Source organism: Nicotiana tabacum, chromosome 14 (assembly GCF_000715075.1).
Source record: "Nicotiana tabacum cultivar K326 chromosome 14, ASM71507v2, whole genome shotgun sequence".
Classification (NCBI taxonomy): domain Eukaryota; kingdom Viridiplantae; phylum Streptophyta; class Magnoliopsida; order Solanales; family Solanaceae; genus Nicotiana; species Nicotiana tabacum.
In genome coordinates, this window is record NC_134093.1 from 3,811,453 (window position 1) to 3,825,487 (window position 14,035).

Sequence of the window (14,035 nt, forward strand, 5' to 3'; positions counted from 1 at the left end):
GCATTTTAAACAAATTGGAGCTTGAGCAGAGGCGATTTTGGATAGATTTTCAAGGAAAGACATTGGGGTAAGTGAATCTAACTCGGATTTGGTCTATATACACAAATATATCATTGTTTTCACCATTTAATTAGTGTTTTGACATTGAAATTTGGAAAATTTTAGAAATCTCATATAAACGAATTTTTGAGATTTCGGTATTGATTCGGAGTCGAATTTTAGCGAAACTGGTATGGTTGGACTCGTAATTGAATGGGTTGTCGGATTTCATAATTTTTGCCGGATTCCGAAATGTGGGCCCCATAGACGATTTTTTTTATTACTTTTGGGATTTTTATTGAAAATGTAGTATTTTCTTATAGAATTGATTCCTATAAATTTTAGTGATTGTATCAAATTATTTTTGGTTAGATTCGAGTCAATCAAAGTTGAATAATCGAGAAAAAGGCCTACTAGTAGATTAAATCGGAGCAAGATGAGGTAAGTCTCTTGTCTAATCTTGTGAGGGAAAAATTACGCCATGGGTAATTAAAGTAATAATTGTTGCTAATTGTGGGTGCTACGCACGCACTAGGTGACGATAGTCCGCGCGCAGCTACTATTAATGCTAAAGTCCGGGTAGTTTAGGACTCAAAGCATAAATTACTTGTGTAAATTATATTCTTTGTTTAATTAATATTATTTGATATATATATATATATATATATATATATATATATATATATATATATATATATATATATATATATATAGTGAATTGTTAGATAAAAATATTAAAGGATGGAAATCTCACATTCCTGATTTTCTGTTTAAATTAATTAATTGTTAAGAGAAATTGTTCTTCCTCCTAAATTTATCTTATAATAAATATACTCTCTTTTCGGAGGTACATAAGAAAATGTTCTCCTTTCTTGTGGAGCGGGCTGAACGCCTCGGCAGGATAGATGCATCTATGGATCATGCCGCACGTCCCTCGGCAGTGTACACGATACTCTGGATCGAGCCGTACGACCTTGACAGAAATCGTGCCTAATAATAATAATTACACGATTCTTTGATGGTTTATTGCAGGTTGTGAAGCTAATTGATAAATTAAAAATCTTTGAAATTTAAAGAATTATTATCCCTGCTTGTTAAGGAATTATTGTTATTTCTGTAAATGAGACTAATTGATAAATTAAAAATTTATTGGAATTGAAGGAATTTAATTAATATATTGAGAATTGTTGCATTTGAAGGAATTTAATTATTTCGGCCGGTTAAATAAATTATTGTTAATTCTGTGAATCATGCTGATTTAGATATTCTAGTTTTATTTCAAATATCATTATTGACCCATAGTGAGTGTCAAAGTCGGTCATCTCGTCTCTACCACTTCGAGATTAGGCTTGATACTTACTGGGTACACGTTATTTACATACTCATACTACACTTGTTGTACTTTTTGTGCAGGACCTGAGGCAAGTACTAGTGGAGGACCTATCGTCTTACACCCACGCTATCCAGGAGCGTAGTGGTGAGCTGCCTTTCTAAGCCGTTCTCTAGCTACCAGTGTCTCTTCTTGTATTTACATTCTGTCTATTTTATTTCAGATAATATTTAGAGTTTTGTATAATCTAATAGATGCCCATACACTTGTGACACCAGGTATTGGCACACACTTTGGTAGAATTTAGAATTTATATTATTTTCTTGGATTTAAGTTAATCGGTATCTTTTCTAATTTCTTTAATATTGCTAGTAAAATAATAAAATTTCTCAGAAAATTATTTTGAAGATAATTGATATATGTTTAATTAATTTGTTGGCTTGCCTGGCTGTAGTGTTGGGCGTCATCACGACCTATAGGTTAAACTGAGTCATGACATAAACTAAATTCTAAACAATTAAGGTTTCCTACTATAACTTTGAACTAGTGTATGGAATATGTTTTAGTTTAGCTTTTGTAAAACTAGGTTTAGAACAATGCTTTAAAGATATTTTGGGGAGAGAAATTGTATGTGGTTATCTTTAATTTGAAAAATATACCTTTTGGCAAACATGTAACTTAGTGTAGTTTTTTTTTTTTGATTGTTTTGGTTATCAAAAGATATATATTTTGATATGTTTACACAAAACAAACTGCGTTCTAAAACTACACATTTTTGTTTTTCAGATTTGAATCTTAGATTTTCGATATGATTATGTAATCCCCACGAAGATTTGAAAGTAAACATTCAAAGGGAATTTGAACCAAATTAAAATAACATATATTGAACTAATATTTCTCTAGAATCTATATGTTTCTAGTTTCTAATTGCATTCTCAAAATGCTCTAATTAATGGGAAGAAAGTGCCAAAACCAATCTTAATTAAACGCCAGCCGATTAGGTTAGTGCGCTCTCTCTCTCTCTCTCTCTCTCAACCTTATAATATAATGCTTGATTTTTATAAGTTAGTCTAAATCTGTGTTAGCTTTCATTCATTTAATAAGTGTTATTTTTGCCTTGCCGATTTATTTATCGGTAGTTATACTTGCGGTCAACTGACCGTCCTTCGCCGAAAAATTATACTATGTATAAAGTTAAATATTACTTGTTATTGATTAAAAATAGACTTTGAACACCCTTGCATAGTCCACTGGCAAAGGGTGTTCAAATTTGAACACCCTTATTGAATAATTTTGAACATCCTTATTGAATTTCTTGGTTTCGCCACTGCTTGCTGTTCGGATATATTTGTGTTTGAGTTTGTTTCTCTTCTCTTGGTTCAGATAGATTAGGGAAGTTTGACTTGATTATTATTTCACTGCTATCTTATCGTGTATATTATTTGTGCGTATTTTTTCCCAACAGAATGAGGCTCGAAAGCCTTTCATTTATTCAAATTCATAGCTTACATTATATATAACAAGTAAAAAAAGCCCATGATCTTGCCTCCTACGTACAATACTACACACATAAGAATTGAATAAACACTGCAACTCGTATTATTTCTTTTTTATTTTAACAACTCGTGTACTACTACAAACAAAGTGGAAAGTAACATAACGATCATCTAAAGTTTTCCTTTATTCAATCAATCTCATATTATTACACAAACGATATAATATTCGATAATAGATCGAAAGAAGATGATCGTTCGATATTATTTACCCTTTTATTACTAACAACAAATGGCTTGACAGATATTACTACTATCGTTATTGTTATTGTTATCGTCATTATTGTTGCCGTCATTACCATTTTTACTTGGGCAAGGGCAAGCTACACACATGAAATCGAAAAACATTCCAACTTTTCCGCCTATCTTTTGGAGTGTTGGCTCATTCATCCCATTTGTTTTTTTTATCGTCATTTGCTGCACCAAAAATCATGTATAGTACTCTATTAGATAATGGAAAATAAAATATGTACAAAAATTAAATTTAGAAAATACAAAATACAAGCGGCCTTTTTCTTCTCTATTTAAACAAGAGGAAAGTTAGAATAAAAATTGGCCATCTACGATAGAGAATATCTTAGTTTTACCCTTCGTTATATTTTGAGGTTATTCATACCCTTGTCGCTAGTAAATTATCTCATATTTGCTCTTCACTTTTAAAGAGATCTAGTATAGACTATGTGAGTTCCACATGTCAAGATACTTCAAGAAAAAAGGTCTATATTTACCCATATACTATTTACGGTAGTTTAAAATTACCATATATTAGTACTTCAGGTTAAAGCTCTGTTAGAATCAAGGGTAACTACGAGACAATTTACTAACGTCCAAAGAAGGATATTGTCTTTTCGGCTACGAGTTCAACTGAACCCATAACTTTCGACATAGAGTAGGAATCTATATATAAAAGCCTACTAAAATCTTAACAAGTACTAGATTTGAACCCATAATTTTAACAGTCCAATGAGTTCAATGCCAACAATTAAAAGTTAAAACCATTAAATTTAAATCATGAATCCGCCTATACTAACGACAAGGATATAATAAAATGATCCTGAAGTATAATGGAGGGTAAAATTATGAAATTTCGTATGGTAAATAACTTTTTTCATCCTTTTCGCTAAATAATAGACAATTTAATTTGTCATCTCAAAGTTGTAATTAGTAGTTAATAAAACTACAGTTAAAAAAAGTAATAAGAAAACTTACGTTCAAGCAATGGCATTGAAGAATCAACCATATCCTTAGCAATAACTTCTGATGATATTATCAGAAGAACCAGAGAAAGAATAAGAACATTTGCCTTAAGTGCCATTTGGACGAATTAACTTATAAAATTTTGTTAATATTTAATTTGTGAATGATCAAACAATATGTATTTCTCTCCTATTTATAGATACTTTAAAAAGATTTGGCTTACCAAACTTTAAAAAAAAAGAGTGAAACTCCACACGATAAATTTCCCCAAACTTAGCTGCCAACTCTTTAAATTTGTTAATCTTTGTTTCTGCACTTTGAATAATACTATATCATCTCTGGTACTTTGTATACTGTGCTATTTTCTATGTGTAAATTACTTAATTTACATTAAATGGCTGAAACTTGTATTTGTAGACACAAATTCTATCGGATTAAGTCCAGATAATATTTGAGCAATATTGAATAATTATTACCCCCGCACATCTCCAAATGAGAGCAATCGTCTTTACCTCTAGAAAAGATGCGATGTAATTTCCTGGTTCGATTATATTGCTCGATGTAATTGAGTCTTAAAGGGTAATTGCATAAGTAATCTCTTTTCTTATGAGAACTACGAATCATCCTCACGAATAAGCTCTACTCTACCTTAAGGAGATGTGGAGGCAATAAATTCCGTGCAGCTTTAACTAACTCTACTCCTTCATACGCCTATCCTTTAGTTTAATGTGTCAGGTCCTTCGGCATTCCATTAGCTTTCGCTTTAGTTTGCATTCAAAGTCTTGGAATGCGAGCTTATGTGCTTTCAGGTATAGACACCATTCGTCTAACTTTCTTGACGTCCTAGGATTCTCCCCTAGTATTCCACTCTCTCCCCCTCTCGGCCTAGCTTTCATTCCTGTCTCATTTGATATAGCTCCTAAGGCAGGGAATCTTTTCGAAGTCGTCTAAGTCTTGTAAGGCTCCTATATCTATATATAGCGAGGTCATGGTATGGAGGGAGGATTTCTATGTGCATACATCGTGGTTGGGGCATTCCTCCTCCTTTTAAAAGAAGACTAGAAGACGGAAGAAGAAGGATTTTCCAAAGAAGATGGGATCAGAACTTAATAAATTTAAAAGTTTCTATTCTATATCCGTTGCAACTAGTATTTGGGTCTTAAGTCGAAAATTGTGGTCAAATGAATATTATGGATCAATATAATTAGGTGTTAATTCTTTAAATCTAGTTACTCCAATTTATAGTAAATTCAACTATATTTTGACTAGACCATCAATAGTAGGCCAATGTTTCTATTGTCAAAATATGAAAGCTCGTCGAAGATAACTCTAATGATAATATTATATTTCCATAAGGTATTTTGATGGTTTTCAATTGATTCCCAACACATATCGAGAGTTGATATTTGATTTGTGTTGGTGAGAGATAACAAGTATTTTATAAAATTAATCGAGGTGCACACAATCTGGCAGTAACACCACTAATCAAAGATCGCGAACAACAATCGAGTTCATCCAATCTTTAATTAGTTTTAACCGGCTCGATCCGACTCCCAACTCCTCAAGACCTCAACAAAAGTCTGGATCGACGACATCAAAAAATTGCAAAAATATAATATTTTTGAGGTGGTCTTTAACTTTTGGTCCCTGCTTATCTGTGCAGAACTTCAAGATCAAAAGTTAAAAGTATTGATTCGGGAGAAAAGTGAGAGAATCAACACTTGCTAATCTTAAAACTTTACCATGGGGAAAACGGAGAAACAAATTCAAGACTACCTATTTTGAAGGTTATTTGTGTACTTCACCTGCGAAACTCGATTCAAACTTCAAATGAATAGTAGGTCAGTCTTGGTCTAGATGGACACTTGTTTAATCTAATCAAAATATAGAAAAATTTGCATCGTATAACCTTTTCTGATATCACTCTTTACAAATTACCCTCAATCTTATACCTTTATAGATTGTGGGTAATTGTTTTAGAAGATATTGTGTTGCCTTTTAGGGTTATCAATAATTTGTAAAAGTTTGCTAATTTTAAGAATAAATTTGACCGAACGAGTATAAATAAATTTTGCGGGATAATATAAAGGACGTTAAGTAGGGAGTAAATTTAACCTTTTTCCATTGAATAAATATTTAAATGCGGCCAACTTTAGACGAACTAACGGAGACAAAATTTAAATTATGGCCTCATAAAAGGCCATTTGTGCAAATGCTCCATTTTCACGCTCACACACAAAAACATAACTTTTCTACAATTCTCAAAGTTTTCTCTATTTTATGTACTTCTATTTGCTGAAGGTTTGTAAATTTGGGAATTTGACTCAAAAGTTTCGGACTTATTGCATAAGAAGCATAATTGGCACAGAATTAATCAACGGCTGGAGGGAGGAGGTAGCATCTCTACACTTAATCCTTTTTTTACTCTTAATTTCCTCTACTTATTGTGCTAAATAGAGCTGTATTAGTTTTGGTGGTTGAGTTTATGTTTTTTGAAATGGTCAGTTGACTTGGATTAAAGATTTCGGCCTTTTTTCTTTTGGGTAATTTCGTCGTGATTTTTGGCGTTTAATGTTTAGTTTATCTGAAATGGTCACTTGAGTTGGATATAAAGTTTTCAACTTTATTTGTTTTTCTTTTGTAATTTCTTGGTCATTTTTGGTGTTTAATGTTAAGTTTGTCTGAAATGGTCACTTGAGTTGGATAAAAGTTTTCATCTTTATTTGTTTTTTTTTCTTGGTGATTTATTGGTGCTTAATGTTAAGTTTATCTGAAATGGTCACTTGATTTGAATGAAAGTTTTCAACTTTATTTGTTTTTTTTGTAATTTTTGGCATCTTGGCAAGGATTTTTTGTCTATATTTTGAGATTGTGGTTTGAAGTAGTGTCTCCTTAGGATATTTGAATTGAATGAGCTAATATGCTTATAAAACCAAAGCATGATTTTAGGAAAGAAACCTGTATAAAATTGGACTAAAGTCATGAGTGTCAATTGTGAAGAGTAACAGGGTCGAGATTAGAGAATGCTTATCGTTGATGGTATTCTGTGTATCTCTTTTCTTAGGAATGGCGAATGCTTGGAAACACGTAAGCTAACAGCTCTCCATATAAGTTGGATCATTCTCCATGTTAATGCACCGACTGGTTATTTTAATTAATATCAGATTGGCAAGTGTTGTCGGTCCTCTAAGGTACTATTCGATTTATCTTGATATGACTTGATCAAAAAGCTTTCGTCAACTATTCGTTGATTCAGACAATGTAATTTGGTGAACAGAATGAAAGTTACATTGCTTAACTAAATGGTTAGTTTCGGTGTAAAAAGATATGGCTTTCAAAGAATTTTGTTCAGATTATTAACTGTAAGTTCTGCCTACTCTCTAGTATGTAAATCTTCAAGTGCCCAAGTAACATAACACTTGAAACACAGAATAGGGAATTTTTATGGTGTAAAATGCCATGCAGTCGTAATAAGATCCTAAGCAATTTGTGAGGTGACAATGTTTGTAATTTTATTATTAAGTGTGAGAATTATGACAGGCTCAAAAAAACATGTTTCCTCATTTTCTGGAAAAAGGATAACGCTAAACCTCATTACTTGCCTTCTTAGGTGCAGAAAAGACGAATGAGAGACACAACTGAGGCAAATGCCTATTTTTGAAGCGTAGAGCTGGTGTATGCACTCTTCACTTGCCTCATTGTATAACTATTGCATCATTCTTGTATGAGTAGCTAACGAAACAGGGTTGAAGATGTGGAGCTTAATAATAAAATATTTTTCATGATTGTTTTATGATGCTTGTTTAGCAAAAATACGCTTGTTTGTGTCTTGTACATCAATTTCAGATCATTTGGTCTAATTTTCAACCATGTGATTACAATTTCTAACCATTTGAACCAAGTCCGTTCTAACTGGCCCTTAAGGCAATTCACTGTGCCTGAGAACTTGGTTATTATATCTCTGAGATAATCAGAAATACCTCTGGTAACTGAATTTTTTTGCCTCCGGAGATAACCATTTAGCATTAAAAAGTAGGAGTGAAAATTTTGCTGAATTTCCATGGACACTCATTTTTCAAACATTGTAGGACTCGACCCTCGATATGGCTGCATTCTATACTCTTTTCCCTAGTTAATGCAGCTGGAATTCCAAATAATTGAGTTAGTTTACCTCAAGCGGATTTGAACCAATTTGCTACTCAGGAATGCTTTCAATGTTTGCCAGAATCTTTCTTCAAAGGACTTCATATTCAGCTATATTAACCAACAGCACCAGCACTTTTAGGTGTCTTAAAACTATAACACCTTCCGTCGACCCGGATAGCAATCCTTTCGGGGGCAAAGGTAGTTGCAGCAGAAGTGTACCTAATGATGACTACTTTGCGACAATTCATCATATATCTAACATTGTTCGGCGAGATATTTACATGGAGCGGACCCTCAACAAGATGCATATTTCTAGTATTGTTAACTCAGAACTGGTTTACCGTATCCTTCGAAGTTGTTGCCAACATGGTATTGAATCATTTCGCTTCTTTAATTGGGCTCGGACTCAACACCCTCAGTATGACCCAACGACCGTCGAGTTTGAAGAGCTTCTTAAAACCCTTGCCCGAACTGCCCACTGGGAGACAATGTGGAAAGTAGTCCAGCAGATGAAAGCCCAGAATATCCCTATCTCACCCTCCATCGTTTCATTTATTATTGAACACTATGGTAAGCGTGGTCTCATTGATCAGGCTGTCGAGCTCTTCAACCGGCTCAAGAACTTCAATTGTCCTCATACCACCGAAGTATACAATGCTTTGCTTTTTGCTCTTTGCGAGGTCAAGAATTTCCAAGGGGCCTATGCATTGATTCGGAGGATGATACGAAAAGATACTGTTCCGGATAAGAAGACATATTCCATTCTTGTAAATGGCTGGTGTTCGGCAGGGAAGATGAGAGAGGCACAAGAGTTTTTGGAGGAAATGAGTCGAAAGGGATTCAATCCTCCGGTACGCGGGAGGGACCTTCTAATTGATGGGTTGCTTAATGCTGGCTATCTTGAATCAGCTAAAGGGCTGGTGAGGAAAATGACAAAGGAGGGGTTCGTTCCAGATGTTGGAACTTTCAATTCGTTGGCAGAAGCTATATGTAAAACCGGGGAGATTGATTTTTGCATTGACCTTTTCAATGATGTTTGTAGATTGGGGATTTGTCCTGATATTGAGACTTATAAGATTGTGATAACTGCAGCATCAAAAGTAGGGAGGATAGATGAGGCATTTCAGATTCTTCATCGGTCAATTGAAGATGGACAACGGCCATTTCCTAGTTTATATGCTCCAATTCTAAAAGCTTTCTTCCGCAGAGGACAGTTTGATGATGCATTTAGCTTTTTCAGTGAGATGAAGCTGAAGGGGCATCCACCGAATCGCCCACTTTATACTATGTTGATAAAGATGTGCACTCGTGGAGGTAGATTTGTAGAGGCTGCTAACTATTTAGTAGAAATGACCGAGTTAAATCTGTTGCCTATGTCACGAAGCTTTGACATGGTCACAGATGGATTGAAGAATTGTGGGAAGCATGATCTAGCCAAAAGGATCGAGCAGTTGGAGATATCCATTAAAGGCATCTGAATCAATGTGTGGCTCTAGCTAAAGTGTTCTCTGTATCACTGCACTTGAGGAAGATTACATTCTTAAAGTTGAAAAGGTTCTATTTCTGTAGATCTATTTTTTCTTTACTTGCTTTCTCTAAATCAGGACATTCATAACTTATAATATCTGGAAACTTTGTTTGCATACATAGACAACCTTTTCACTTGTTTAAAGTTGTTTTATCTTCATTAGCATGCACATTCTTGTCATTCATTTGTATATGCCAACACTCGAAACTGATATTTCCGTGCAAGTTTCTCCCTTTCTCTTTCTCGCCTGGATTGAACTTGTTATTAGGGATTCCAAATTATCTTTGTCGACATTAGAATTGCATAGATATTATTGCAGAAAATGGATCTAACGGTTTGCTTTCTCTCTTGTATTCAGGTGTACAGTTGAGGTGCCACATTGTTCAACCAACCTCAGCTCATTTGTGGCGTTTTGCCTTGTAGAGCACCTATTTGAACGTCTCTAGCCACGATTTTGAGTAATTTGGAACGAAATCACGAAAGAGCCTTTAACGGTGTGAAGATCATTACAAAGGCAATAGTTTGTTTTCTGTTGGTTCCAACTTATAAAAGGCAATTGTAAACTACTGGTGAAAAATCACCAGAAATGCTTTTGTTGATAGTCCTTAAATTATTCAAGCTACATTAAGCTTGTGAGGGGTTGTCTTTAGATGCTGAGTTTTCTGTGGGAATAACTTGATTCTTTCTCTGAGTGAGTTGTTCTTGTATCCTTTTAGCAACACTAGCTTCTAATGTATCATTCAGAAGCGGATCCAGGATTTGAATTTTATAGGTTCAGACTCAGAATTTCTACCACATTGCATCTAATTTACTGGATTCGAAACCTTTTATTTGTACTTATTTAGTGATTTTTTAAACACATATACATGGTATAAGTCTGTGTTCAGAAGAACCCATAGCCGCGATAGATCACACGGGCCTTTTGTTATCGGAAGTTTCCATCGATTTTCTACAGCTGTGGCAGTAAAAATATGCCATTTTTTGGTAGTGAATGATGAACAAAAAAACTGTGACTAGGTAAAATTACCAGTTCACTTCACATATCTGTTTATGATATCTTTCAAACGTATTAGTTGATTTTTCTAAGATTTGTTTTCGTAGTTTATCAATCAAAATTAAGATTTACATGTAAGTTATTGTGTCTCACTGTTGTCTCTACTTAATTTATCGTCTTTTCTCTTTTCTCTTAATTTATCTGTGAAATTACCCCGTTATTTAAATAATTATTTGTGGAATTTCAAGATTTTGGTATGGGAGTTTAGAGAAGCAAAGGCAGAGGCAACCTGTGTGCAAGTACGGAACTGATATTCTTCACTAAGTGGAGACTCATGCCACCATTATTTTTAGGAATTTGTTATAAAATTCACCTCTATCTTATTAGCTATTTTTCGTACTATATAAAATATGTTTATAAAGTTTTCACTGTTACTTGTGTAAGTAATATTTAATTGTTATTAATAAAATTAATTTTTTGTTTTGTTCATTTATTCCAATAAAAAATAATACTATTTATTTTTTCACTAGGTAAGTTTGTTACATAAATTTAAAAAGATTACATATAAGATGATTTTAAAGAAGTAAAAGAAAGATAAAGGTTGATAATGTAAGGTACTTGACATATTAGGGGGAGAACGTCTATTATTTAAAGTTGAGAGGGGAGTTTGCTTTTTAAAGTAAACTTATGAGTGTAAAACATAATAATAGTCAAAAACAAATGCAAGCAAACAAACTCGGTTAATGGGATCTATAAAATGCACTCTACGATTGCGATTTGTAGTTTCGATTTGTAACACAAGTTCCCCTTTGTTTCGGCTAACAGTTTCCTCCTCGACGATCCGAGTACAAACTCCACCATTTTTGACGGCGAATGAAGTAATGTCAGCTCAAATATAACCCATGTTCAACCTCCAATTACTTCACAGCTTCAAAGCCCTAGTCGCCATTCCCCTCTAAATCTTTCTGATTGTAGGTAATTCTATAAACAATCCACTGATACTATGTCGTTATGAGCACGAACATTTCCATCCTTTTAAAAAATATATATATATATATATTGCTCAATTTCAGTTGAAAGTTTCCATTTTTTAAATTCTTTTCAAAATCCCAGCTCCCTTATGTTGATTATGATTTTTTGGTGTTAACAGTTGTTTTGAGTTTGCATTTTGGTTCTTATTTTGTAGTTTTGAATTTTTACTTTGAATTTCAGTTGGAAGAAGTGATGGTTTCCCATTTCACGTCTCGTCTTCTTTCTTGTTCCTCTTTAGTTTGAAATTTCCAGGGAAGAAAAGAACCTCAAAAAGTCTCTCCAGCTTACAAAAATGTCTCAATTTTGGAAACCGGGAACTGAACGTCCCCGCCTTGTAGATGATGAAGAGGGTGGTGTTCTTCTCTATCCTACTTCTTCCTCTTCTTCCTCTGGGTAACTTTTACTGCTTTCTTTGTTATGCCTATGCATTTATTAGAGGTGTCAAATGGGCGGGTTGGGCCGATTTTGGGCGGGTCAAAACGGGTTGAGTCACTAATTGGGCGGATCCAATGACCCACCCAAAAGTTACTCGGTGTAAGATAGGTTGGGTCAAGATGGGCTAAAATTTGGATCATAGCCCAACCTGCCCAACTGTTATCGAGCTTTACTTAATGAGGAATTTTCAGAAACCACTATTATTTAGTGGCTATTAACTTTATATAGCTACCATATACATAATTAATTCCTATAACTACTATTCAGTTGTTACGGTAGTGTATTCACATGTATTTGCGCTGCTTTATTCATGAATACAGCAGCAAAAAGCGCCTAAAATCAGGGCAATCCAGCTGTACGCACATGTATTCAGATGTATTCGCGCCATGTATTCTTGAATACAATAGTAAAAAGCGCCTAAAATCAGAGCAGTCCAGCTGTACGCGCATGTATTCACATGTATTCGCGCTACTGTATTCACCAGCAGTAAAATGCGCCCAAAATCATGGCAGTCCAGCTGTACGCGCATGTATTCACATGTATTCGCGCTATGTATTCATGAATACAGCAGCAAAAAATACCTAAAATCAGGGCAGTCCAGCTGTACGCGCATGTATTCACATGTATTCGCGCCATGTATTCATGAATACATTAACGACAATTCCTTAAAAATAGGTATGTCCAGCCGTCTAAGAGAGAGGAAAAACATAAATAGCGTATTTCATGACTCAATGGTAGTATATACTATAAAATACTTATTTTGCTATAAAATATAAAAGGTAACTATAGAAAATAATATTTTAAAATAATTTTGGTTTATAATAAATAGGGTGTATACCTTTGCTACAAGAGGTAAAATTTCCTTACTTAATATGTGTTATTTTTTTTTATGAATTGTATAATTACTAAATAAGATTTTTTTTTCTTTTGTTATGGTCATATATAACATATCAAACAAAAAAAAATTATTTCTAAGATATTTTGGTAAAGTACTCATGGATCAATTTGGGCTAAAAATCAGCCCAACTTTAAATGGGTTGAGATGGGTTGGGTCAAGATGAGCTGAGATCAATAAATGGGTGGGTCCATGACCAGCCCAACCTTGGACGGGTTGGGCGGGTCATTTGGGCTGGGGCCAAGATTGACAGCCCTAGTATTTATGTTAACACCTCAATTTCTATGTTGTGTTATTTATATATGTTAGTTTATAGATATGTATAGTGTAGTCTTGTCCCACATTGGAAGAGGAGTAATATCTCCTTGTAGTGTATAGCTATAAATAGGGACCTCTTGTATTGTATTTATCATCTAATATCAATAATATATTTTCTCCCGTGCTTTCTCACATGGTATCAGAGCATTAGTGAGAAAAGATCGCTGTGCGTCATTCCAGCGTTAACCGGGAAGAAAGAACTTAGTCATCGTGTAATTTTTCCGGTGACCTAAGGCTTGTCTAAGTGAAAGTCACTTTCTGTCGGTGTTGTGCTAAAACCAACACCACCATCAGGTAGATCACCCTCCGACTACCAACCCCTTGAAATTTTATCCGACAGAAAAGCCGCCACGCTCCTCGACGCGCCGGAAATAACTTTTCCGGCAAGGGTTCCGGCCACTTTCCGGCCATTTTTTCGCGAAGCTTCTTCAGGACAGTGTGTTCTCCTCAAAATTCCGAGCCTACCCATCTAATTCAAATCAAATTCCGGCCATTTTTATATTTTTCCGGCGTGAACAGTGACTTTTCTGGCCATTTTTTTGAAAATATTTCTTCAGGACAGCTTGCT

At 34.4% G+C, this 14,035-nt stretch overlaps 2 protein-coding genes and 1 pseudogene across 14 annotated transcripts in view; 2 read left to right on the forward strand and 1 right to left on the reverse strand.

Annotated features, from left to right (window-relative positions):
* Nucleotides 1-14,035, forward strand: part of LOC107768863 (putative pre-mRNA-splicing factor ATP-dependent RNA helicase DEAH9) — a 206,965-nt gene that overhangs the window by 166,119 nt on the left and 26,811 nt on the right. Inside the window, exons 1-2 of one of the 9 annotated variants that reach the window (XM_075230319.1) lie at nt 11,516-11,758; nt 12,058-12,212. In XM_075230319.1, coding sequence (XP_075086420.1) covers nt 12,112-12,212 — 101 coding nt within the window. In that variant the 5' untranslated portion in view covers nt 11,516-11,758; nt 12,058-12,111. Of the gene's footprint in view, nt 1-11,515; nt 11,763-11,973; nt 12,213-14,035 lie in introns of those variants that run through there. The other 8 variants (XM_075230320.1, XM_075230318.1, XM_075230325.1 and 5 more) reach the window with 8 other exon arrangements.
* On the reverse strand, nt 2,946-4,265 carry LOC107768865 (uncharacterized; annotated as a pseudogene).
* On the forward strand, nt 6,286-10,620 carry LOC107768862 (uncharacterized). 5 transcript variants are annotated; one of them, XM_016588015.2, is made up of 5 exons: nt 6,286-6,513; nt 7,184-7,310; nt 7,730-7,794; nt 8,208-9,819; nt 10,152-10,620. In XM_016588015.2, the coding sequence occupies exon 4, from the start codon at nt 8,325-8,327 to the stop codon at nt 9,741-9,743; it is 1,419 nt and encodes a 472-aa protein (XP_016443501.2). In that variant the 5' UTR covers nt 6,286-6,513; nt 7,184-7,310; nt 7,730-7,794; nt 8,208-8,324; the 3' UTR covers nt 9,744-9,819; nt 10,152-10,620. The 5 variants fall into 5 exon arrangements, with proteins under 5 accessions (XP_016443501.2, XP_016443500.2, XP_075086428.1 ...); XM_016588014.2 differs by lacking the exon at nt 7,730-7,794 and having other exon boundaries at nt 6,287-6,513; XM_075230327.1 differs by lacking the exon at nt 7,730-7,794 and having other exon boundaries at nt 6,287-6,513; nt 8,323-9,819.